Source organism: Lontra canadensis, unplaced genomic scaffold (genome assembly GCF_010015895.1).
Source record: "Lontra canadensis isolate GAN:19392208 unplaced genomic scaffold, GSC_riverotter_1.0 scaffold124, whole genome shotgun sequence".
Taxonomy (NCBI): Eukaryota; Metazoa; Chordata; class Mammalia; order Carnivora; family Mustelidae; genus Lontra; species Lontra canadensis.
Window position 1 is genome coordinate 2,648,490 of NW_022631118.1, and position 24,244 is coordinate 2,672,733.

The window sequence follows — 24,244 nt, forward strand, 5'->3', positions numbered from 1 at the left end:
AGCTCGGGTCATGATCTCGGCGTCCTGGGACTGAGCCCCACATCAGGCTCCCTGCTCAGCAGAGAGCCTGCTTCTCCGTCTCCTACTTCCCCTGCTTGTGTTCACTCTCTCACTGTTCTGTCAAATAAATAAAACCTTATTTAAGAAAAAAAATGAAAAGGAAAAGGTGATAATGCTACAATAAATGTTAGGTCCCAATATAAAAGCCAGGTATAATGGAGTGAAGCAGTCTGATTCTTTGACCATTAAAAAAAAAAAAAAAAAAAGTAAAAGGGGTGCCTGGGTGGCTCAGTCATTAAGTGTCTGTCTTCAGTTCAGGTCATGATCCCAAGATCTGGGTTCGAGCCCTACATCGGGCTCCCTGCTCAGTGGGAAGCCTGCTTCTCCCTCTCCCACCACCCCCCCGCTTTTGTTCCCTCTCTCTCTCTCTGTGAAATAAATAAATAAAATCTTAAAAAAAAAAAAAAAGGTAAAAGACCTGACTTCTCATATTCCAAAGGAAATTTTCCAAAAGTTTCTTTGATGTACTTTAAATCCTTCACAACACCATGAGGGAAATAAATCATCTACTCAAATCTGTACTTTGAAGCTTGAAGTTTAAAAATAAAAGCAGTCACTTTTTAGGTATGGATGCAACTATTCTAAATAGTAAATCAGCTAACAGACATCAACCTGTTAATAGTGACACTTCAAAATCTGTAATTATCTTCTTTATTTATGTACCTGTTCACAGTCCATCTCTCCTGCTAGAACGTAGACTCCAAAAACCCAGGGATACTGCTGTTTGTTTTGTTAAGAGCTAAGTCTCCAGCACATAAACCAGTGCCTGGCACACAATTAAATATTAAATTATTATTAAAGTATTTTAAATATTTAATATTAAATATTAATATTTAATAAATATTTAAAGTATTAAGTATTAAATATTTTCCCATAAATGTTCAGTCAGTTAATAGACAATCCAGAGTGCAGTAATTAGAAAACAAAAAGAACGGGGGCAATTATTTATAACCAACTAGTCCACTTGTTAAATTTCTCTATAGAAACAGCCTTAAACAGTTTTCTTTCTTCCCCTCTCCTTTGCCAGCTGCCATTCCTTCCTCTAAGGACATTCTAAGAGTTAACTAACTTTCTTGTGTTACCAAATAACTGACAATCCCTGGGTTAACCACACAATTTCAATGTTTCTTTCTTTTTTCTTTTTTTTTTAAGATTTTATTTATTCGTTTGACAGACAGAGATCACAAGTAGGCAGAGAAGCAGGCTGAGAGATAGGAGGAAGCAGGCTCCCCGCTGAGCAGAGAGCCCGACGACGCAGGGCTTGATCCTAAGACCCTGGGATCATGACCTGAGCCGAAGGCAGAGGCTTTAGCCCACTGAGCCACCCAGGCGCCCCATCAATGTTTCTTTCTTTAACAAAAAGACCCTGGAGTAGATTCATACCTAAGCAGACACCACGATGCTTGGTGCTAAGAGCAAAGAGATGGAAGACAAAGTCCTAGCCCTCCCAGAGCTTACAGAAAGGTAGACTGAGGAGTATATAACACAGTGAAATAAATTCTCTGACAAAAGCATGCTCGGCATGCCACGAAACTACAAACAAAACACCTAATTCAGCTAAAAAGGCAAGAGTGAGGAGGGTCACTTTCGAGGAGTCTCTGCACTTGAGGGACTAAGAGAAGTCAAGAGAAAGGGCAGGGGACGTGGATTTCAGAGAGAGGCAATGGTTCACTCAAATACAGCTGACCCTTGAACAACATGGGTTTGAACTGTTCAGGTCCCCCTTGCATGCAATTTTCTTCCAGTAAATACAGTACAGTACTGTAAATGTACTTCCTCTTCCTTACAATTTTCTTATTAACATTTGCTTTTCTCTAGCTGACTTTATTGTGAGAATATAGTATATAACACACAGGATATACAAAACATACATGAATCACTCTTTTTGTTATATTATCAGTAAGGCTTCCAATCAACAGTAAGCTATTAGTAGTTAAGTTTTTGGGAAGTCAGAAGTTATACACATGTTTTCAAGTACACGAAGTGGGGGCAGTAAAGGGAGGGGTGGATAGGCACCTCTAACCCTCAGCTGTCTGTGAACTGTAGTTTGATGTATCTGGGCTACAGGGTGTGGGTGAAGGAATAATAAAAAATAGGGCTGTAACAGTAAATAAGGGATGGCACTCTGGTAATACTATGGATAAAGGCTTATAAGAGAACAAGATTAGAGGCGGGATCAGTTGTGGGGTTATTTTAGGAATAAAGAAGAAAACTGATAGAGACCTAAGAGAAGAGTTCCTAGTACGTCTTCAACTCCTCATTCTGTTCTTTGTTCCCCAGTGACCATTCTTGCCCAGAGCTTCACTTATTCTCTCTCCCAAACTAGTATCACCAGCAATGGCCTCTTGTCTGAGCTCTAAACCCATATATCCAATCCTATAATATTTAGCTCTTCTTCGAAATTTTAAAGATCCTTCAAACTCAACATATCTGAAACTAAACTCATCATCTCATCCCAGAACCCAATCCTCTCCCTGTATTTCCCATCTCTGCAAATGGCAGAAACTTCCTTCCACTCACCTGGACAAGCTAGAAACCTAGGAGGCACTCTCCATGTCTTCTATGTCTTCTCTCTCATCCCCTACTCCAGCCTCTCCCCATGTACTGTCAGTCTTCTCTCTAAATTTTTCTTCTACTCCTCTCCTTTTCCATGACCGCCACCACAATCTGAGTGACTACCATCTCTTGCCTAAACCAGTGCAGCACATTCACATTCTCTCCTATCTCTACATTCTCTCCTTCTTCCCTTCCAATCTGTTCTCAAGCTGTAACCACAGTTTATTTGTCTTTAATGTTTATCAGCCTGCCTCACTCTTTCATACCCTCCTACCAACACCAGGAGCTCCATAAAGCCCCTGTACATTTTGCTCACCACATGCTCACCAGCACTCAATTCCCAATGGAGTGCATATTCAAAGAGTATTTGAGCCAAGGGATATAAGAAGTTTAAGATTTTGGAAGGAGTCAACACCAAATGGTATTAGGAGATTCAACTAGGTAAGGACTGAAAAGTGTCCACTGAACTTTCCACTAGGATATCACTTAGTGGCTTCGTCCAGAAATCTTAAGTGGAGCTGTGGGAGCAGAAATGAGATGATGTGAGATGACAGTGGATTGAGGAGAGACTGGACAGAAGGAAGTAGAAACAAGTTGAACACATTCTTCTAAAAACTTGGATGGCAAAGATAAGAGTCTAATACTGCAGCAGGGGTGGGAGGCAAGAGGGTGGGTAAGATTTAGGGATGAGTTTGGTTTTGTTTTAAAGTTGGGAAAAACTTGTGTGCTTAAGCACATGATAAAGAGAAAGAACCAGGAGAGGAAGAAGGGGAAATCAGAAGCAGATCATGGAGAAGTCCCTGAGGCCAGAAGGGCTGGTATCTATGAGCACCAATAGAAGAATTAACCTTTCAGTGAGCCTAAGGGAAGGGGAAGAAGGATGGAGGTGGATTCAGAAGAGTCTGCAGGTGGAAAAGCAAGATGTGGTGGTTCTTCTATCTTCTCCTTAAAGGATACACAAGAGTTCTTCCAGCTCTACAAGAAGGCCCTCTCCCAATCTGTGTTGGACAAAATATAGAACCAAGTGAGTGTGTATGTGCATTACATTTATTGCTGGACACCAAGAGCAATGTCCGACGTCTGCTGTCGGTTCTAGAACTCTACTCCACCTCCTCCCTCCCCAAATCAGCCATCTTTCACCAGTATAAAGGCTCTCAGAGAAAAAGGGCTCCCATCGTGGTCTCCAGAAACTAGTGGTCATTGTTAACCAATTCTGAATCCAGTAGAGCAGTGCTGGAAAACTTTTTATAGGTTTTATCCTGAGAAGGCCTACTATTTTCCATCTCCTTTGCCCTCTGCCCAACAGAACTTAGAGCCTGGTACAGCCGCTACTGGATATTCCTTTAAGAAAGCTACTCAAAGCCCTCTCATGGGTGATTTTAAGCACTGGCAAAGAGGTCACAACTTTTCAGCAGAGAAATAAAACAAGAGTTTTCTGTGAGGTCAGCCAACAGTTTATCAGTTGCTCATCAGAAAAAAATAATCATTTAAAAGGACACACATAGTAAGAATGGGAGAAAATGGGTACCGGAAAGAGCTGCTGACATTGAAATAAAATTTTAAATTAATCCCCTGCCACTCTAACAGTGCTGCCATATAACGGAAGACGTGTTTGTTTTCAAAGGGGGAAAAAAAAGGTCCAGAAATTTGCACTCATCACTCCCTGAACTGTTATCAGGGAAGAAGCATTGGCTCGCTCTGTCCAGCTGGATTTGGGGTAGTGTAAACAACTTTGCTAAATTGCTTGGCAGAATGCATCTGCAACAAATCATTAAATTCTGGAATTCACTCTATTAAAATCGAATCATTAGCCAAAAACAATTAACAGGCAGCTATTTTCATGCTAAGCAGATATAAAATAAAAATCAAGAGCCATACATATGGATGATTCTTTTTCATTCATAATTTTAGATGGTGCATAATGCAGATGATTGTTTCAAATCTTTGTTGCCCTCAGACAGCCACCTCTCTACAATGTAGAGTATTGTTTGAATACTGGAACAACTTAAGCTTTTTCTGTGTATCTAAAAGTCCCTGGATTAACGTCCAAAGAAATCTGGCACTGTAACAAAGTTGACTTGTAGCAAGTCTCAGCCTTTAAGCAAATTGCTTATTAATGCAGAACGAAAGCCCTTGTTCAGACCCTAATTAAGCTATGTATCTCCTTGAGCATCCCCCACTTTGCACTCTCCCAAACTGCAGAGTTTCTCAGACATACAAGTTCCCATTATGACCTGCAGGGTAGAAGGCTTTCAACAGGTGAGGAAGACTGTGAACAAAACACTGACTGAAAAAAAGTTTGGACCAAAGCATCACCAGCTATGTTTAGTAGACAGTGAGCAGCAAGTGAATGAGAAGGACGCTGGGGCGTCTGCATATGTTCCACAGCCAAGATTCCCACACTTGAAGATAAGCTGGCTTCACATGGAAAAGACAGGGACATTTCCACTATAAAAAACCTCAAGCAAGACACAAAAGAGGACATAGGAAATAATTTCAATTGGGCTCAAAAAAAAAAAAAAAAAAGGAAAGGAAAGGAAAAACATACAAAACTAAGTTAATTTGTTTAGAATTGCACATAGAGGTAGTAGAGATAGGAAGAAAAGACATATTATAATTGTGATGACCTCTTGGGGCGAGGAGGAATGTGACAAGGAGAGAATACTTGAAAGAGGTGAATTATTATTTCCTGACCTGGCGGTGATCATAAGGTTGTTCGTTTTCAAACCACACGTGTGTTTTATGCATGTTTGTGTACATATGGCATATTTCATAATAAAAAGTGTTGCAAGAGAGAGGGACAACCCAAGACTTAATATATTCCAGCACAGCACATGCATTCCATATACCTTTAAGAGAATGGATACTGGGTGGGAAAAGGACAGGACTGAGTTTTCTGTGATGACTTACTAAATATATTTCAGTTTGTTATGTTTACAGACTTCTTTGTTAACAAACAAGTTATTAAGAGTTCAGAAAGATCATATAAATTAGCCACAAATTAAAGGTAACTTTAAGGGGCGCCTGGGTGGCTCAGTGGGTTAAGCCGCTGCCTTCGGTTCAGGTCATGATCTCAGGGTCCTGGGATCGAGCCCCGCATCGGGCTCTCTGCTCAGCGGGGAGCCTGCTTCCTCCTCTCTCTCTGCCTGCCTCTCTGCCTGCTTGTGATCTCTCTCTGTAAAAATAAATAAATAAAATCTTTAAAGGTAACTTTAAGAATAGATTTTCTACTTTATTTAGGGTAAATAACCTTTCACCTAGTAGTAATTTGCATTGTTAGGATTTAAACACATTCTGTACACAATACCCTGAAATTGTAACAATCTACAGTATTCTTTTAAAAAAAAATGAAAAAAAGAAGGCAAGATAACAAAGCAAACTGACAGAAAGAATTCCTTAGAACTTAGCAGAACATGTAACATTTAGGAAGGCAAAGAGAGAACAAATGGAAAAAGTAAAATCATTTTCAGACTCTGCTTTTAAAAATTAAGCGTCCATGGTTGGGGTTTCTTTGAGGGGAGGGATAGGGAGCTGACATATGAGTTCATTAAGAAATAAAAGAGGGATTGCGCGCCTCTTGTTTTGATCTCAGGGTTGTGAGTTCAAGCCCCACCTTGGGTATAGGGATTACTTAAAAGTAAAAGCATGCGGGAGAGGGACTATTCTATAGCACAAACTGATGCTGAGGAGCCCGGCAGGGATGCCGCTAACAAACTCAATATCCGACACGGAGGCACCGCTAAACACAGTCGTTGAATAAATGTCAGATGCGGAGATAAAACAGAGCCAGAAACGACCCCTGGTTAGACCGGTTTTATACATTTGTATATATGCAAAAGTGCGAAGTCTGGATCTAATTTCTTCAGACAAAACCAAGTTTTCTGCAACATCCTCACAATTGAGTGGAACGAGGCTATATTGAGAGGTTTTGAATCTTCTCACAAGCCGCGGGGTATTTTTTGTATCTTATGGCGTGTTTAAAAAAATCTTCACAGCAACAAATCCCAACACCCTAAGAATAGAAGGCCATGCAGACAATAGGGAAGGAAAGGAGGAAGGAAGGAAGAGAAATCTGCCTTCCAAAACAAAGCCATGTGTAAGCTCCAAGAGATAAACAGCCAAGTAAAATAATCTTTCCAGAAGAGGGCAGAGAAACAAGGGAGGGGGAGCTGGAAGGAAGGAGGATATAATCACACCTTCCCTTCACAAACTGTAATTAGAAGAAATACAAACTGGCTGGATCTCTTGCAGGAGATCTCCTGGGCTCACCTAGGCATGTTTTACTAATCAAACTCCTCTCAGCCTCTCCCCCAACAACTGCCCCCCTCCCCCCGCCACCCTTCCTTCCCCCCCCCCCCAATTTTCCCCTTCCTCTCCCCCCCCCAACTCCTCCCCTTCACCTCTCTCTCCTGCAAACAAAATTCTAAAGTAAAATGAATTTCCACAGCAAAATAGTTGCAGATGTTCGACTTCAGAATACACCCCTGGATCAAGAGCTGGTCACTTGATACACAGGGCTGGAACAGAGGCGGGTTCAAATGGCTCTGCTCTGTGGCCTTTTCACCTTAATAGTACCCAATGCTCTAAGTTTCCTTGATACCTCTGAACTCATTAGACAAAGAACACTAAACTGCTTGCTGGTTAGACTGGCAGAAAACAAAAGGAATCCCGTCACCCAACCTTACTCCTAATTCTGAAAAAGTCTCACTCAACAACTCGTCTGCATTTTCCTTTCAATTCCAGAAAATTAATTTTAAGTGTACCCTGTGATGAAATAAGTGTAATTATGTTCTAAAACAATGAGTAGCTCAAAATGTGAGGAACTTAGAATACTCTCCTCTTAAGCTTTCAGATGATCACAATATGCAATTTATTCTTACTTTCTCCCAATATAAATCGCACTATTAAATTAAAAGGGGAGAATTCTTCTACCAAATTACACACTAATGGCTCTTAACCCATAATTAAAGTATCACTAACAGCAGCTTAAAGCCACGGCCAACCATGAGCACATTTATTAGGACCTATGTTTTCAGCACCACGTAATTATGTAAATAGAACCGTCAGCCATCTTGAGAAAAATCAATGGTCTAACCAGTTCTCTACTCCCTTGGGAAAACACTCTTTGTGAAGTGGCATTACACAGGGCCTCCTCCTCTGCACAATCAGAAAAAAAGTAAAGCAAACCTAAGTGCCAGAGCAGCAAGGAGAACAAATTCCAACAAGGCTGGTCACCTAGAGTTCTCATTACTCTCTTTCCTGACATCACAACAGCCTGGGAATCTAGACCAGCAACTGGCTTCAAGGCAATGAGGACTCCAGGACAGGCTCACTGTGCACTGTAATCTCAGATGTCCCCTGCCACCCCATGCTGGAAGGGTCCCCAAGACCGAGCACAGTCCCTATCACTGACAAGCTAATAACTAAGGAGACAAGACATAAAATGATCGTGGAGAGGCAGTAATGCTACAGAAAAATTAGAGACTAAAGAAAACCACTCAGTCCTCACAACAACTCATTTCTGCTACAAACTTTCTGAATCAACTTGAACAGACAATTTACTTCTCTGGGCCTTGGTTTCCTTGGGGGGCGGGGGGGCGGGGAGTCAAATGTCTAAGATCTACCTAAGGTCCTGTACAGCTCTACAATAATTAGATAATTAGAGAATACAAGATGTATATATAATGAAGTATTAAATTATACAGTAGTGACTACACTGCTATCGGAGAGATTTCATGGGGTTTTTTTCAGTCAGCCACTTTCTGGGAGCCAAATCAGGCACCGTGGCAGGATTCCAGGATCCAGTGGTGACCAAGGCAGAATGCCCTGCCTCCAGGAGGCTTTCAGCCTACTGGCGGAGTATGCTCAGGAGTTCACAGGGGAAAAATGAAGGCTGAGGTTGGCCCATGACCTTTTCATGAAGATAGAGGCAAAACTGGGGTTCAAATGGGTATAACATGAACATGCAGTATGGTCATGAACGATGAGCTGGTTGACTGTTGGGGGTTGTGGTAATAAACCATGAGGTTTTTTGAACAGACTCATTAACACAAGCAGAGTTCTGCTAATTTGCTCATTACCAATGAAAGTGATGGGTTTCCAGAAATTAGCCAAACTGAGATTCTTTCTGACCTTTGCCAATCTCCTTCTCCTACCCAATGGATCCCACCCCAAGCTTATTTACAGTTAATTTTTTCCTTTATTTTCTTTTTCAATTATGCTTACAGACTAGTATGGGGAAAGTCCGATGCCAGAGAGCAGTCACCAAGCAGAGTCCGTATCTGAACCATTTAGAGTTGCTCTAAATGTAGGACTTTAGGAAGGTCTTGTATGCTGCAAGATAACTGGCTTAAAAAGATCTATTTGTGTATATGTTGCCAGAGAGGCTGAAGAATGACAGTGCAGACACATGGTTTATTTGGCAGAGTAGAGCTGTGAACAACAGAACCAGGGAATATGGTATAACTAACCTGGAGAGTAAGAATAACCATCAACATCTTCATTGTTAAAACTAAAACTTCAGATAATTAAATTGTCCCTTATTCTTAAAGAGATGTAAATAAAGCCTGCCTGTGCTCTAAGTGAAATTAAATGCTGCCTACCAACTGTACATTCCATTTTCCAAATAACTTCCCTGGAATGCTGGTGAGCTGCTATGCTTAATACGAATACTTCCAGAGTACTGGATTTAAAGAAACAGTAATGGTTCCAACTTTTCTTACCAAAAAAAAAAAAAAAAAAAAAAAAAAAAATTCCCATCTGAGATTTATGCCCATCCTCAAAACAGCCCTTTGAGTTCAGAACAGATGTGTGCAGTGTTTATACTAAGAAAACCACCAGGGCATAAACAACCCACTAAAAACACCACTCAAGTTTTGCTGTGCTTTTCTTCATTTCCTGTGTATTTATTTTGGTGTTAAAATAATGTTAACTTTCATAGCAAGGAAAAGAGCAGCAGATGTTTAAACCAAACAGACTACGGCAAATCATCCTACAATCTACTCAACTTTCAAAATCAAAGTTTCTTCTGCCAAATAAAGAGGGAGACTACAAAGCAGACTACTCTCAAGTATATTACAGACTACAAAACAACAAATCAACCTGGACGAGCTTTCCATAAGCTTTTCCTCACCACTCCGCAACTGGAAACATAAAAAATTAATGTGGTATCAATTTCCTTGCAGTCTGTCTATTCCTCAGTTAGGCTGATAATTACGTTTTGTTTTGTTTTGTTTTGAAAAATATCATATTACACAATGACAAAGACAAGCCAACAGATATTGCCTTAAAAGTCTGTGATTTCTTATTCAGTGAAGAAAGAAATGTTTTTTAAAATTGCAGTATGTTAATTTCACAAGAAACAAGCCCAGTTACTTGCTGCTGCCCAGTCACCATCCTGAAGAAGTCTGCCTTTAAGATGAGTGACTTCAGAAGATGATATACTTAAAGCAGCAGATTCAAAGAAAGCCATCCACCATAATTCTCATCAGTGAAACAAGCAGGAGTTTAAAAAATATATATACCTTAAAAAAAAAAAAATCTTAAGTATGAAATCCTTATCCAGAGTTTAAAAAACAAAAAAACAGTATGAATGAGATTTCATTTTCCTTGAAGGGGAAAGGGTAAGTTTCCAATTGATTAGGCAACAGGCCTGAAATTTTACATGCAAGTTACTTCAATGTTTTCTTTTTCAAAAGAAACGTTCAGTTCACTATTAAGAGAAAACATGGAAACTGGTTCTACTGAATCAGAAAGGAGATGTCTCCTCCTCGATTTGTATGTGGTTACAACAAAAAACACTCCTCCTGCCAAGCTAAATTCCCCCAGAGATGCCTCTCCAGCCACTCAAACCCAGGCCATTACCACTTTTTCAAATTGCACGTAGATAATGTTTCCAACAGATTAAGAAGTTGCTTTTTCTCTTCTTACTACTAACAGACAGTTTGAAATGCTACAAGGCAGTGGAGAAACACCTCCCGGTTATAGCAGGAGGTAATAATAAGAATTCAGAGTAGGTTCCTTTCTTTCTTTTTTTCGTTCTTCCTTTCAATTTAGCTTTCTCGTTGGTGTGTTGTGCAATCACTTCCACAAGGGACCGGAGTGTGGAGGGAACATCCTTCAATGTCAGAACTCTCTCAGAGCTGTACAGGAAATGGGAAATCAGACAAAGAGCCAGCCTGTGCTTTGTGACATGGGTGCCCTTTCAGTCCCCCAAACTGAATAGAAAAATTCTTCATTGTTTGGGACAATCGCTCCTGAAAACAAAAACTCACTGTAACTTTCTGTTCCCCTCTACATGAAAATCCCAAGTACTGATTGGAATACAACATGAATACTGTAGATAGTGCATGTTTAAAATAAGTATCAGAGCGGGGGGCGGGGGGCAGAACAACATGTTTAACTTTTCCTGGTCCTAGAAGTTCTTCCTCTAAAGAGAACACCAACAGAATTTAAAAATAATCATATTATCAAGAGTTAAAAATGTGAAGAGTTAATATGTTGCAAGCAAAAAGGAAACTTTTTAACAGTTTATATTTCACTGCCTTCCCTCCCCCACTGTAACCCTGAAGGCTAAGATACAAACAACAAACTTTGTACTGAAAATAGTACATAATCAACATTAGCCTTTCAAAGCACCCTGAAATCTCAAGAAAGAGAACAAAATACACAGAAGGCATTCAGAACCCTAAAGGAGGAGTGGCCTTGACAAAAGCAAGAGAAGAGCAATTTCTAGAACGGAACCTCTACCTTCGTAGCAGAGAATGCCGATATTGTTGTTCATCTTGTCCAAGTACTGGTAGTTCAACAGGTCCATCTTCATAAATAGCATTTATTGGGCTCACACAGAAAACCAGCTCTTTGCTTTTGCCCCAAAAGAGTACGTTTCAAAAAATCAATTATTACTGAGTAGCTCCTGGCTCTTCTCAAACTTCACAAAGACTGTGAGGCCCAGCCTCAGATGATCAAAACAAAGTATGTAAAAGTTAAAAAAAAAAAAAAAAGAAAGAAAGAAAGAAAAAGAAAAAGGAAAAAAAAAAAAAACCCACACACGAAAAATCAAACTCACACAAAAACCCTTCAAGGGCTTATTTGTAGACGGTGTATGTTTTGTATCCTCAATCGAGCACTTAAAAACGTTTCAGAAGTCTTTACGAATCTTTCTTGGAAATAAAAAAGGAGTGAAAAAAGCAAAACACGAAGCACATTTCCTAGGACAAAGCCGCGCTCGCTTTCCTCACAGCCCGCTGCAAGTTAACTGCGCTGACATGCTGGCTATGCCTGGTATGACTCGTATGTAAACGAGCTTCCTCTTCCCAGCGGGAGGGAGCACGGAGCATGCTCACTGAATCCCTGGAGCTCTTCAAATGTCAGGGATATTTTCTGCACAAGATCAGTCTCTAAATGTATTAAGTGTTTGAAAGAAAGAGAAAGAGGAGGTGGAGAGTCTGTGCAGAGGGTCTGCGACAGAGCTGCTCTCGACAGGAAACAGCCTTGCCACTGCAGAACCGTAGGAGGAGAAAAAAAAACCCAGGAAGTTTCTTTTTCGGAAGCTGAGTAAAAAGTAAAAAATCCATCATGGAAGCAAACTTCCATAGAATTTAACTTTTTGGTGTATCTTTGCTGTCAGGGTCCAGAAACACACACTGTTTTTTGCTGTGGTACATACACCGCACATCTATGTAAGGTTTCTTTTTTCTTTCTTTTAAAAATTGTTTCATAAGGTCCATTTATACTTGAACTGTGTATTTCAAATTTTGATGTTAATGTTACATATATCTTCTCTCATAATCTTCATGACAACTCACATGAACAGGGCAGAGACGGTATCATCTTTTTACAACAGGGGGATTAAATGACTGGCCCAGGACCCCAAAACAGTCAGTAGAACTACTTTTGGGGTATTTTCCACCCTAACAACTTTTCAAAACAACAACAACAACAAAACCAGGAGGGAGAAAAGAGAAAACAGAAAGAGAAGTTTAAGCAAGTAATAAAAGTATATCCAAAACCAAATGCCTATTTGAAATGATAGGGTGTGGGGGAGAATAAAAATATTTTCACTTTGCATGTGTGAAAGCTGTTCCATCTATGTATTAATGGTTAGTAGTATGCTGCTGTGCTGTTCCTATCCTGTTCCTTTAAGAGCCTTAAACTGCATATCTCCAGTATCTAGCACAAGTAGGCACCCAAAAGCTGTTTACTGAATGAGTAAATCACTGAATGTTCAGAGCCTTTAGCACATGAAGAGCACTCTAGCAAACAGAGGGGAAAAATCATTTTATCTTTGCAGACTGTAGCTAGCTTTTGGCACCATAAATAGACTAATAATTCACCACAGGAAGTGTTTGTATATTGGTATTACTGTATGCTATTGGGAGATCTAGAAAATATTAAGCAGGGGCATAGAGTAGACCAAGACCTGAAATTTTAATACTCTCAAGTAAAAGTTGAACAAATAATTTCAAGGAATTCGATTTCTAAAATCCAGCAATAATTGCACTTCAGATGTTAGACATTCGTGGCAAGTTGTTCTAATCATATCTTATTAGGAGATTAATAAAACACCCAATACCACCACCATTACTGGATAGGAGCAGGTGAAGCAGACAACTCAAGATTTCACGAGCTTTAATTTATAAGGGTATTAACACTAGGTTATGTATTCTGGATACTGAATAAGCTATACTGAAAGACATATATACCATCAACCATAATTAAAATAATAGTATTTGGCAGGGAGGGTCAGAAGAAGCTCTGATAGCATCTATGATACACTAGATTATTACATCTCAAACAATCTTAATATTTTTAAGCACCACATTCAAATTCAAATGATAGTTTTAGCATATAATTACTGTGCTGTTCTTTGACATCAGGTCTCAATCAGAAAACATGATGAGTCATTAGCATGTCCCCTATGGGAGAAAGTTGGCTGCACGTTAGAATCAACGTGAACTTTTTAAAAATCCTGATGCTGAGGTGGCATCAAACTAATCCAAGGAGGTGGGACCCAGGATCAGCATCATTTTTAGAGTCTGAGGTGATTCTAAAACGCAGTCAAGGTTGAAAACCCTTGTTTTTATCAAAGAGGAAAAAAAATTACCTCCCTTAAGATACTTCATTTTATTTTGAGGAGGAGAGTTTTCTATTTTAAAATATAGTGATTTAGGGGCTCCTGGGTGGCTCAGTGGGTTAAGCCTCTGCCTTCGGCTCAGGTCATGATCTCAGGGTCCTGCGATCAAGCCCCGCATCAGGCTCTCTGCTCAGCGGGGAGCCTCCTTCCCCCTCTCCCTCTGCCTGCCCCTCTGCCTTCCTCTCTGCCTACTTGTGATCTCTATCAAATAAGTAAATAAAATCTTAAAAAATATATATATAGTGATTTAGGGGCACCTGGGTGGCTCATTGGATTAAACCTCTACCTTCGGCTCAGGTCATGATCTCGGGGTCCTGGGATCAAGTCCGACATCGGGCTCTCTGCTCGGCAGGGAGCCCGTTTCCTCCTCTCTCTGTCTCTGCCTGCCTCTCCACCTACTTGTGATCTCTCTCTCTCTCTCTGTCAAATAAATAAATAAATAATCTTTAAAAATAAATAAATAAAATATAGTGATTTAGGGGTGACTGGGTGGCTCAGTTAGGCGTGTGCCTTCCACTCAGGTCACAATCCTAGAGTCCTGGGATCAAGCCCCAAGTCTGGCTCCCTGATCAGCGTGAATGCTGCTTCTCCCTCTGTGCCTCCTCTTGCTCATGCTCTCTTTCTCCTCCCAAGTAAATAAATAAAATCTTTTAAATAATATAACATAATATACAACTAATATAATATAATATAATATAATATAATATAATATAATATAATATAATATAAGTGACTTAGCCAGATTCAAACAGTACAGCTGTCAAGGAAGGTATGAGTACTTTATAAGTTCCCCAAAATGATGCTGTGTCACTTGCAATGTGCTTGCAATGTGGCCTCTGTGTGGCCATTATCTGTGTGGACAGTCCCAGAGGTGTATACTTTGACTTGCATTTACAGCCATCAGTGGCAAAATTCCCAGCATCCAGGCCCATGGATGGGTTCTAGAACTGGTTGCTACTATCCATAAGAGATAGATACGGAAATGGAGAGTGAACATTTCGAAACTTTCAAAGCAGTTTGACAGAGCAATTTAATGCCTCTTTATTTAAGATTTAATTTAAATCTTAATTTTAAAAAATGAGGGTTTATTTTTTCATAGTTTTAGTTACTGAGTTTTATTGCATTTTATAAAAGCTGGCAGAAAAAAACCAAAACACAGAAAACCTGCTTCCCCCGTCCTCCCCAGGCAGTCTGAGCAGCCTGGCGCTGGCAGCTGGCTAGTTACAAAGGTGGACTGCAGTGCAGTGACCTCCCTCGATGCGTCCATTCCCAGCTCCTCGCAAGTCTTTCACCTCATGCTTCAAGCACACCGAATCACACATTTTAATACCGCATTATTTCACTCTTCGGTGCATATGCTCTCTTCATGCTGACTTTTCCAGCCTGTCTACTCAGCAAACACCCATTCTCCCCTCAAGACTCGGCATACGCCTCTTGTGTCCTGTGGGACCCCCCCCACCATCCTTCCACCTTCTTGCTCCCTGTTCTCCGTTATTGTGTTTCCAGATACACACCTCAATCCTGAATGCATCTAGACTTGAAGAGCAAGGACTATGGACTCCTCACTTCTTCAAGGTCAGTCTGGCATTAGCCTGGTACAAGGTAGGCCAATCAGCGAATATCTGTTGGATAAAATCAGTAAGATTAAAACACCTCACAGGGGGAGTGTCTGGGTGGCTCAGTTGGTTAAGCAGTTGACTTCCGCTCAGGTCATGATCCCAGGGTTGTGGGATCGAGTCCTGCATCAGGATTCTTGCTTAGTGGGGAGTCTGCTTCTCCCTCTGCCCTTCACCTGGCTCGTGCTTTCCCTAGCTCTCTCTCAAATAAATAAATAAAATCCTTTAAAAAAAAGATATTTTAAAAATTAAGTGATTCTGCATCTGCCAAATTAATAACAAAAAGACTTTTCAATCTTATTTATGTGCTGGTGAGGTGAGATCCTAGTAGACTCTGTGTTTACTCCTAGTGAAGTGTAAACAGATAATGCCTTTCTACAAAGCAGTCTGACATTCATATCAAGCTATTTGTGGTGTTGAAAATGTACATACTGAGGGGTGTGGAACGTTTGTATTCCCTTCTTTGCATCAGACTCTACTTCTAGAAGTCTGTCTCAAGGAAATACTAAGATTTGATCAAAGCGTTACATAAAGATGCTTACCACCCTTTTACATACAATGCTGAAAACTTGAAAATCTAAAGTCCAAAGAGACTACATTTAAACTACAGTATATAGGGGCACCTGGGTGGCTCAGTCAGCTAAGCATCTGACTCTTGATCTTAGCTCAGGTCATGATCTCAGGGTTCTGAGATGGAGGCCCATGTCGGGCTCCATGCTGAGCATGGAGCCTGCTTAAGATTCTCTCTCTCCCTCTCCGCCCAACCCCCACCCCCCACTCAGCTCTCTCTGTTGCTCTCTAAAAAACAGTAACAACAACAACAAAAACATATAGTATATTGACAGATACAGAATATTATGCTATAGTATATTATGCAGCTGTTAAAATTCCTTCAAAATTATTACAACATGAGGAAAGGCTATACTATGATCTGTATGATAATAGTACTACATGTTAGCTGAATATAATCAAAATAGGATGTAAAAGTAATATGTACACAATATACCAGTTTTGCTTCTATATTAATGAGACAGACACATATATAGGAAAAAAGTATACATATGTATTAAAAACATAATAAAAAATACCAAAACGACAGTGTCTATCTTTGAGGAGTGGGCATTTTGACATTTTTCTGTATTTCTAATTAAACTACAAATATACATATATTTCATATATAATCAAGGTGAGGGTGAGGAAGGTTCCCCACTTATTAAAAAGCAAGCGCATAATGAGAAAACATGCCCTGGTAAGGCATGAGCAGTGGATCATTTGTATCTTATCTGTAAACACCTCAATATATCATTTTGACTTACGTTTAACAACTAAAGATTCCAAACATTTATTTAGACCTTTGTGAGATTCAAAGATGTTTATGATGTTTATTCGAACACGTCCTAAAGGGACAAAAGAGAAGCTCTCTGTACTTTGAACTTTCAGAGCAGGTAGACACATATGCATATGCTTTCTGTCTCCTATTGTTTACTAATTATTTCCCATATTAGTATCAATTCCCCAAGACCTTCCTTTCTTCTGGAGCACAAGGAAACAGAGCTTCAGGGCTTGGCATAAAGCTCCCCATGGCACACGGCAAGTGCTCCATGCATGTTCACTATGGCGGCATCTCAGTACCTCTGTGGGTAACAATGACAGCAGTCCAGGCTGATTACTACGTTAAATTGTTCAATTTGCTAGAGTTGACTACCAGTTTAGAACAGAATCACCAAAACTGTGAGCTGCTTAAAAGCCAGAAGATCAAATTCACTCTCCAGATATGTTTTTAAAAACAAAATGCCCTCATTAGAGCATGTGCAGGGAAGGGAAATTTGTTTTAACTTGATTTTTTTAAAGTTAAAAACTTAAATTCCAGTTAGTTAACGTACAGTGTAATATTAGTTTCAGGTGTACAACACAGTGATTCAACACTTCCGTACAATACCCAGTGCTCATCACAGTAAGTGACCTCCTAAATTCCCATCACCTATGTCACCCATTCCCCCACCCCCTTCCCTCTGCTAACCATCAGTGTGTTCTCTGTCCTTAAAAGTTTTCTTTGTTTGCTCCCTCTCTCTTCCCCCCTGCCTTGCTCATTTATTTTGTTTCTTAAATTCCACATGAGTGAAATCATATAGTATTTGTCTTTCTCTGACTGACTGATTTCACTTAGTATAAAACTCTCTAGCTCCATTCAGCTGTTGTAAATGGCAAGATTTCATTCTTTTTGTAGCAGAATAATATTCCATTGCACACACACACACACACACACACCACATCTTCTTTATCCATTCATCAGTGGATGGACACCTGGGCTGCTTCCATCTGGCTATTGTACATAATGCTGCTGTAAACACTGGGGTGTGTGTATGGAGAAGGGAATATTTTATTTTATCTTATCTATCTTATTTTATTTTATTTCTTAAGAGAGGTGGGGATGGATAGAGAGAGGGGAAGAGAGAGAATCCCAAGCAGGCTCCAATGCTGGGCTCCATCTCACAATCCTGAGATCATGACCTGTGCTGAAATCAAGAGTTGGATGCTTAACCAACTGAGCCACCCAGGCACTCCAAGGAGGGATTCTTTTAATGTTAAGTCTAACAATAATCTCTTCAAAGACACAGGGAAGCAGAAATAACCCTACTATTCTATTTGGTTCCTTTAGTGGATTCAGTTGCTCTCTTCCCAGGATTCTAGGTAAGCTAGATATGTAATTAATGCTCTTGTTTAAGTTTTCTCTTTACCACACATTTATTCTCTTTAAATAATTTTAACCTGATACATGAATAATAATCAAAACAAACCTAACCAAAGGAAGAAAGTAAGTTTGACTATACCTTAACCTAAAGTCTCAATTGAACAAGAAGCTCACTGTAGAAAAATATTTAAGAGCATCTCTAGAATCCACTGCCATTTATGGTTACACTCCTCAGTATAGTATGAACAGCAAGAGTAATGATGATGATGCTTGTATATTTCCTTGGGTAAGGCACTTTTCCTTTTTTATCTAATTATACTAATTGCTAAGATGAAGGTTTTAGAAGGAAAGCACAGAAAAAAGATTAAATTAACACCTAGACTAAGTGTCAAGAAAAAAGACTTAAGAAACCAAACTTTCTTTGCTGTTAGATATTGTTTAGAATGCAAAGTTTCGTAGGTCCTTAAAGGCCTCCTTAAAACCCCAACCTCAAGAACCCCATTAGCTACGATTAATCTGTATAATCCATCGTATTTTAGGCATACTGCACTTAAATCTAAAACAAAGGAGACTATGAGATAATTTATATATCTGTCACCCACCAGTTTATAAAGACTGCTTTGTACCCACTAGGTCTTCAACAACATAGCTGTTAAACAATAAGATACGAAAAAAAAAACAATTTTCAAATGCCTCAAATATCAATGAGGTGAACCTATATATCTGTCACGTTTCCTATGTTAACTTCATTTTCTTTCAAGAAAAGAATTCCTAAATATATAATAAAATATTGCTTTTTCTCTAACTTGGAGTTGCTCACAGAGGAATGATGAAAAATATGCACTATTTTATCAACTTTTTCACAAAAGCAAATACTTTTGATTATAAAATAGTCCCATTTCTAAGTTAAAGTACTCTTAACCTTTTTTTTTTTAAATGATTTTATTTTTAAGTAATCTCTACACCCAACATGAGGCTTGAACTTGCAGCCCCAAGATCAAGAGTCATGCGCTCTACGGATTTCTCCAGCCAGGCTCCCCAAAACACTCTCTACTTCTATTAAGTATTACTAGATTATTTGCTGTAACATAGTGAGATTTTAGTACAAATAGAAGTACTTTTTAAAAAAACTTAAAAAGGTGCTTCAAAGATTTAAACTTTCAATACAACAGCGCCCTCTATAGGTGAATTTTAAATAGAAACAACAATTTTGAGAATTCAAACTGCACAATTTGGGCCATTTTCACCTGATAGACATTGTATTTCAAATTCCATGAGCCTCTTATTTTATTTAATTTTAAAAGTCCCAGGAATATCTTTTTTTTTAAGTGTGGGGCCCCAAAGCAAATATTTTTTAACAAACAGTTGAACTATCACTAAACTATGCAACATTAAAATACTAACAAAACCAATTAATATCAAATGACTGAATACAAAATCTTCCTTTATTAACATGAATTTAAGATATAAATGGTTCTTAAAGGATTATTTTATATTTTATATATATTTTGAAGCATAGTGGATATACAATTCTATATTGGTTTTGGGTGCACCACATAGTGAATCAACATTTATATATATATATATATTACCAAGCGATCACCATAATAAGTTAGCTAACATCTTGGGATTGAGGTCCTCTTTTTTTTTTTTTTTAAGATTTATTTATTTATTTATTTATTTATTTCACAGAAAGAGATCACAAGTAAGCAGAGAGGCAGGCAGAGGGAGGAGGGGAAGCAGGCTCCCTGCTGAGCAGAGAGCCCGATGCAGGGCTCGATCCCAGGACCCTGGGACCATGACCTGAGCTGAAGGCAGAGGCTTAACCCACTGAGCCACCCAGGTGCTCCAGGACTGAAGTCTTAAATTGGAATAAATCAGTACTGGGAGAAGGAACTGAATCAATCAGCATTCCCAAGGAAGGAGAAATCTCTTGCAAAACACCATACCTTATTAGTTTACAACTAGAACCTTATACATTTGACAACATATAAGCAAATGTTTTGCTGCAAACGAAACTTTTACCATAGAGGTTTTCATTACTAAAAACAACTTAGGGGCGCCTGGGTGGTTCAGTGGGTTAAGCCGCTGCCTTCGGCTCAGGTCATGATCTCAGGGTTCTGGGATCGAGTCCCGCATCCGGCTCTCTGCGCATCAGGGAGCCTGCTTCCCTCTCTCTCTCCCTCTCTCTCTCTGCCTGCCTCTGTCTACTGTGATATCTCTCTGTCAAATAAATAAATAAAATCTTAAAAAAAAAAAAACTTAGGGGGCACCTGGGTGGCTCAGTGGGTTAAAGCCTCTGCCTTCGGCTCGGGTAATGATCTCAGGGTCCTGGGATCGAGCCCCGCATCCGGCTCTCTGCTCAGTGGAGAGCTTGCTTCCTCCTCTTTCCTCCTCTCTCTCTCTCTCTCTCTCTCTGCCTGCCTCTCTGCCTACATGTGATCTCTTGTCTGTCAAATAAATAAATAAAATCTTAAAAAAAAACCAAAAAACTTAGGTTCAGTAAATCCCATCCAAAGAAACTTCACAAATAAAATATTAATAATAAAAGATTATTCTGCTATTCGCATTCTCACAAACCATAATCATCCACAGATGTATTCCTTCAAGGCTAGAACTGCCTTCCACGGTAAAAATCAGAGAAGAAATTCAATGGAGGAAAAGTCCCCAAGATTTAACATTTGAAGGGCTAAGATCACCGACCATCCCAATGTCTGGCCTAATCTTCAAGTAACAGTTCAATCTGCCTTCACAGTACCTGAGTATGCAGCATTTTCTACCTCCAGAATCACCCATTCAACCAGTTAGGATCCCATTCAGAAAATAAGCCCCACACCAGGTATTTTAAAAGAGGATTTTAATGCTTCCCTGCCTCGTGCCCCCTTCTAGGCACTACCCCCATAAGGTAACTAATACCCTAATCTTTCACAACATAAATTAGTTTGACCACCTCATATAAATAGAGTATGTCCTGTATTCTTCTGTGACTAGATTCTTCCACTCAACTTTATGAGTGTTACCCTTATTTTTTTTCTTTTTTTAAGATTTATTTACTTATTTTAGAGAGAGAGAGAATTGCTTCTTAGGCATTTGCCTAAGATCAAGTTTAGAGAGAGAGAGAACACACAAGCAGGTGGAGGGGCAGAGAGAAAGGGAAAAAGAGAATCTTAAGCAGAATCCATGCTGAGCACGAAGCCTTTCGTGGGACTCAATCTCATGGCCCTGAGATCATGATCTGAACCAAAATCAAGAGTCGGATACTCAACCAAGCCACCCAGACACCAGTATTTCCTTATTTTTATGTGTAGCTTAAAAAATCATTCCTTTTCATGGCTATCTAGCATTCCACTGCCCTAATAGATGACCACTTCTTTCATTCTACTATTGATGGGCATTTAGGCAGTTTTTATTTATTTGGGGGCAATTATAATGTTTGACACAAATCTTCTAGTACATGTCTTCGGTGAGCATATAGCTGGGTTTTGTTGCTGTTATTATTGTGGTTGTTGTTCTGGTAAGTCTTAAAAGCAGATATTGTGTGTCCTCCCACCTTTTTTTTTTTTTTTTTTTTTTGCAGCTTTACATTTTTATGTTTTTCCACTGTAGTTGACACACAATGACAAAAAAGCAGCCATACCAACACACAGTCCTGCCAGCAATGTATGGGATTACAGGATGCTCCACACACTTGCTGACACTTTCCCACCTTTTTCATTCTGACTACTCTGGTAAATATGGAGCAGCCACACTGTGGTTTTACTCTATACTTCTCTGACCAACAGTAAAACTCTTAAACGCTTTAAGAGGTGAAGAGACAGGCTCCACCACACAGAACAGAAAGGGGAGAGTCTAGGCCACTGGCTCTCAACCAGAGCAATTCTGCTTCCCCCCAGCCTGGGGGACATTTGGTGATGGCTGGTTGTCACAACATGGGGGATGCTACAGACATCTAGCAGCAGATGGAGGCCAGCGATACGCCAAATGTGCTACTATACGCAGGACCAGCCCCCCACAACAAAGGATCTGCTAGACCAAAATGGCAACAATGTCATTATCAAGAAACCCTGGTTTAAGCAACCCGTTATTAGAAATTTTCTCCTTAGCCATATAATCAGTGGCCAGTACAGCTCAAGAGGTCAATTTCCTATTGTCTCAAAATGTTATTTTCTCCCTAAAGATGAAGGGATAAAAGACAAAGGATAACAAAAGCAAAACTATGGAAAGAGCCTAGGTGTCTATCAACAGATGAATAGATAAAGAAGATATGGTATATATATGTGTGTGTGTGTGTGTACACAATGGAATATTATGCAGCTATCAAAAAGAACATGAAATCTTGCCATTTGCAACTACATGGATGGAACCAGGTATTATGCTAAGTGAAGTAAGTCAATCAGAGAAAGAGAACTAGCATATGATTTATCTGATATGAGGCATTTGAGAGGCAGGGTGGGAATTCATGGGGGGAAGGGAGGGGAAAATGAAACAAGATGGGATGGGGGGGAGACAAACCATAAGAGACTCTTAATCTCAGGAAACAAACTGAGGGTTGCTGCGGGGGGCGGTGGCGAGGAAGGGTTGAGGCGTAAGGGTTGCTAGGTTATGGACACTGGGGAAGGTATGTGCTATGGTGAGTGCTGGGAATTATGTAAGACTGATGATTTACAGACCTGCACCCCCAGAAAAAAAATACACTATATACTAATAAAAAAAAAAAAAAAAGACAAAGGACAGTACTAGATGTTGGGCGTGATACACAGAGTAGAGTAGCATGGCTGTCATGTTCTTTCTCACACCTGTTCTCTTTTTTAATCCCAACAATGCTATCAGGGACATCACAGTTTTACAGATGAGGAAACAGATATCAGGTAGCCTAAGTGGCTTGTCCAAACTCACACAAACAGGGGTGGGCTCTGGATCTGAAGCTGTGCTTTTCCACTACACCCAAGGTCTTACTTTCAACTAAAAACAAGAGCTTTTAAAGTCCACAAGGATTATGAACTTGCGAGGGACAAGTTTCACATCAGATCTGCAAAAAGCAACTGAATAAAAACGGTATGGGGGCGCCTGGGTGGCTCAGTCGGTGAACTGTCTTGCCTTAGGCTCAGGTCATGATCTCAGGGTCCTGGGATGGAGCCCTGAGTTAGGGTCCTGGGATGGAGCCCTGAATTGGGCTCCTTGCTCTGTGGGGTGTCTGCTTCTTGCTCTGCCCCTTCCCCACTTGTGCTCATGCTCTCTCTCAAATAAATAAATAAAATTTCTCTAAAAAAAATTTTTTAACTGGATATGAAAACCAGATCATTTGCAATGTTAAGATTAAGACAGACCTATAAGAACTATGCCTTTAAACTTTTAAATAAATCCATCTTCCTCACCACACTGTGAGCTCTTTGAAGCTAGATCGTGTCTTTTTTTTTTTTTTTGTATTTGCTCCAATGCCTATAGGAGTAGGCATTTAAAGTTCCTCGGATTACTTACCTAAAACCCTGGTGAGGGAAGACAGAGTCTTCACAAAGCAAGCAGATGGTTCAGATTTTATTTTTTCACCCAACTATATTTAGTAGTCTAAAGTAGAATTAAAAGGTTATTGTTGCAAATATTTAATTAAGTCAAACAACAGTCAGTACCATCAAATTTTTTTCACAACACAATCAAATATTTCCAAGGATGGATTTGTACACATTGCCCTGTCAATCATCCTTCAGGTTGTGATGCATCCATTAGTGAGGACTTCACAGCTTTAAGGCCACCATCAACTAGAAGAGCAGTTTGCAATCCTGGTCACATATCACAATCACCCACGAGACTCTGAAAGCCATGGATGCCCAGGCCCTGTGTCTAGAAGGTGATTTAGTAAATCTGGGGTGGGACACAGTGGGGCCCAGAAAGATGTATTTTCAATTTATGCCCAGGAAACAGCTGCACTTGGTACTGTTTGAAAATAGCTCCCTATGTAATTTTCACACGTGCCCCTCTCCTTGAGGTTCAGGAGCTCTGCACTGGGAATGTTGAGTGGAATTTAGTAAAGCACCTGGGTGAGGAAACCCCTTACCTTCCACACTCGCCAGGGTTCAAGGACATCCCAATGACTTATTCCTGGGCAGGACTAGGGGGCGACGTGAGCCAACCTTAGACAGGGCTCAACTTCCTTCCCACTGGGAAGCAGGACTGTGAACTCCATCATTT

The 24,244-nt window shown here is 39.9% G+C and overlaps 1 protein-coding gene across 1 annotated transcript in view; it reads right to left on the reverse strand.

Annotated features, from left to right (window-relative positions):
- The window catches only part of VGLL4 (vestigial like family member 4), an 84,045-nt gene extending 72,409 nt beyond the window's left edge, over positions 1–11,636 (reverse strand). The window contains exon 1 of the mRNA XM_032841683.1: positions 11,365–11,636. Coding sequence (XP_032697574.1) covers positions 11,365–11,446 — 82 coding nt within the window. The 5' untranslated portion in view covers positions 11,447–11,636. The remainder of the gene's footprint in view (positions 1–11,364) is intronic.
- Positions 11,637–24,244: the final 12,608 nt, after the last annotated feature.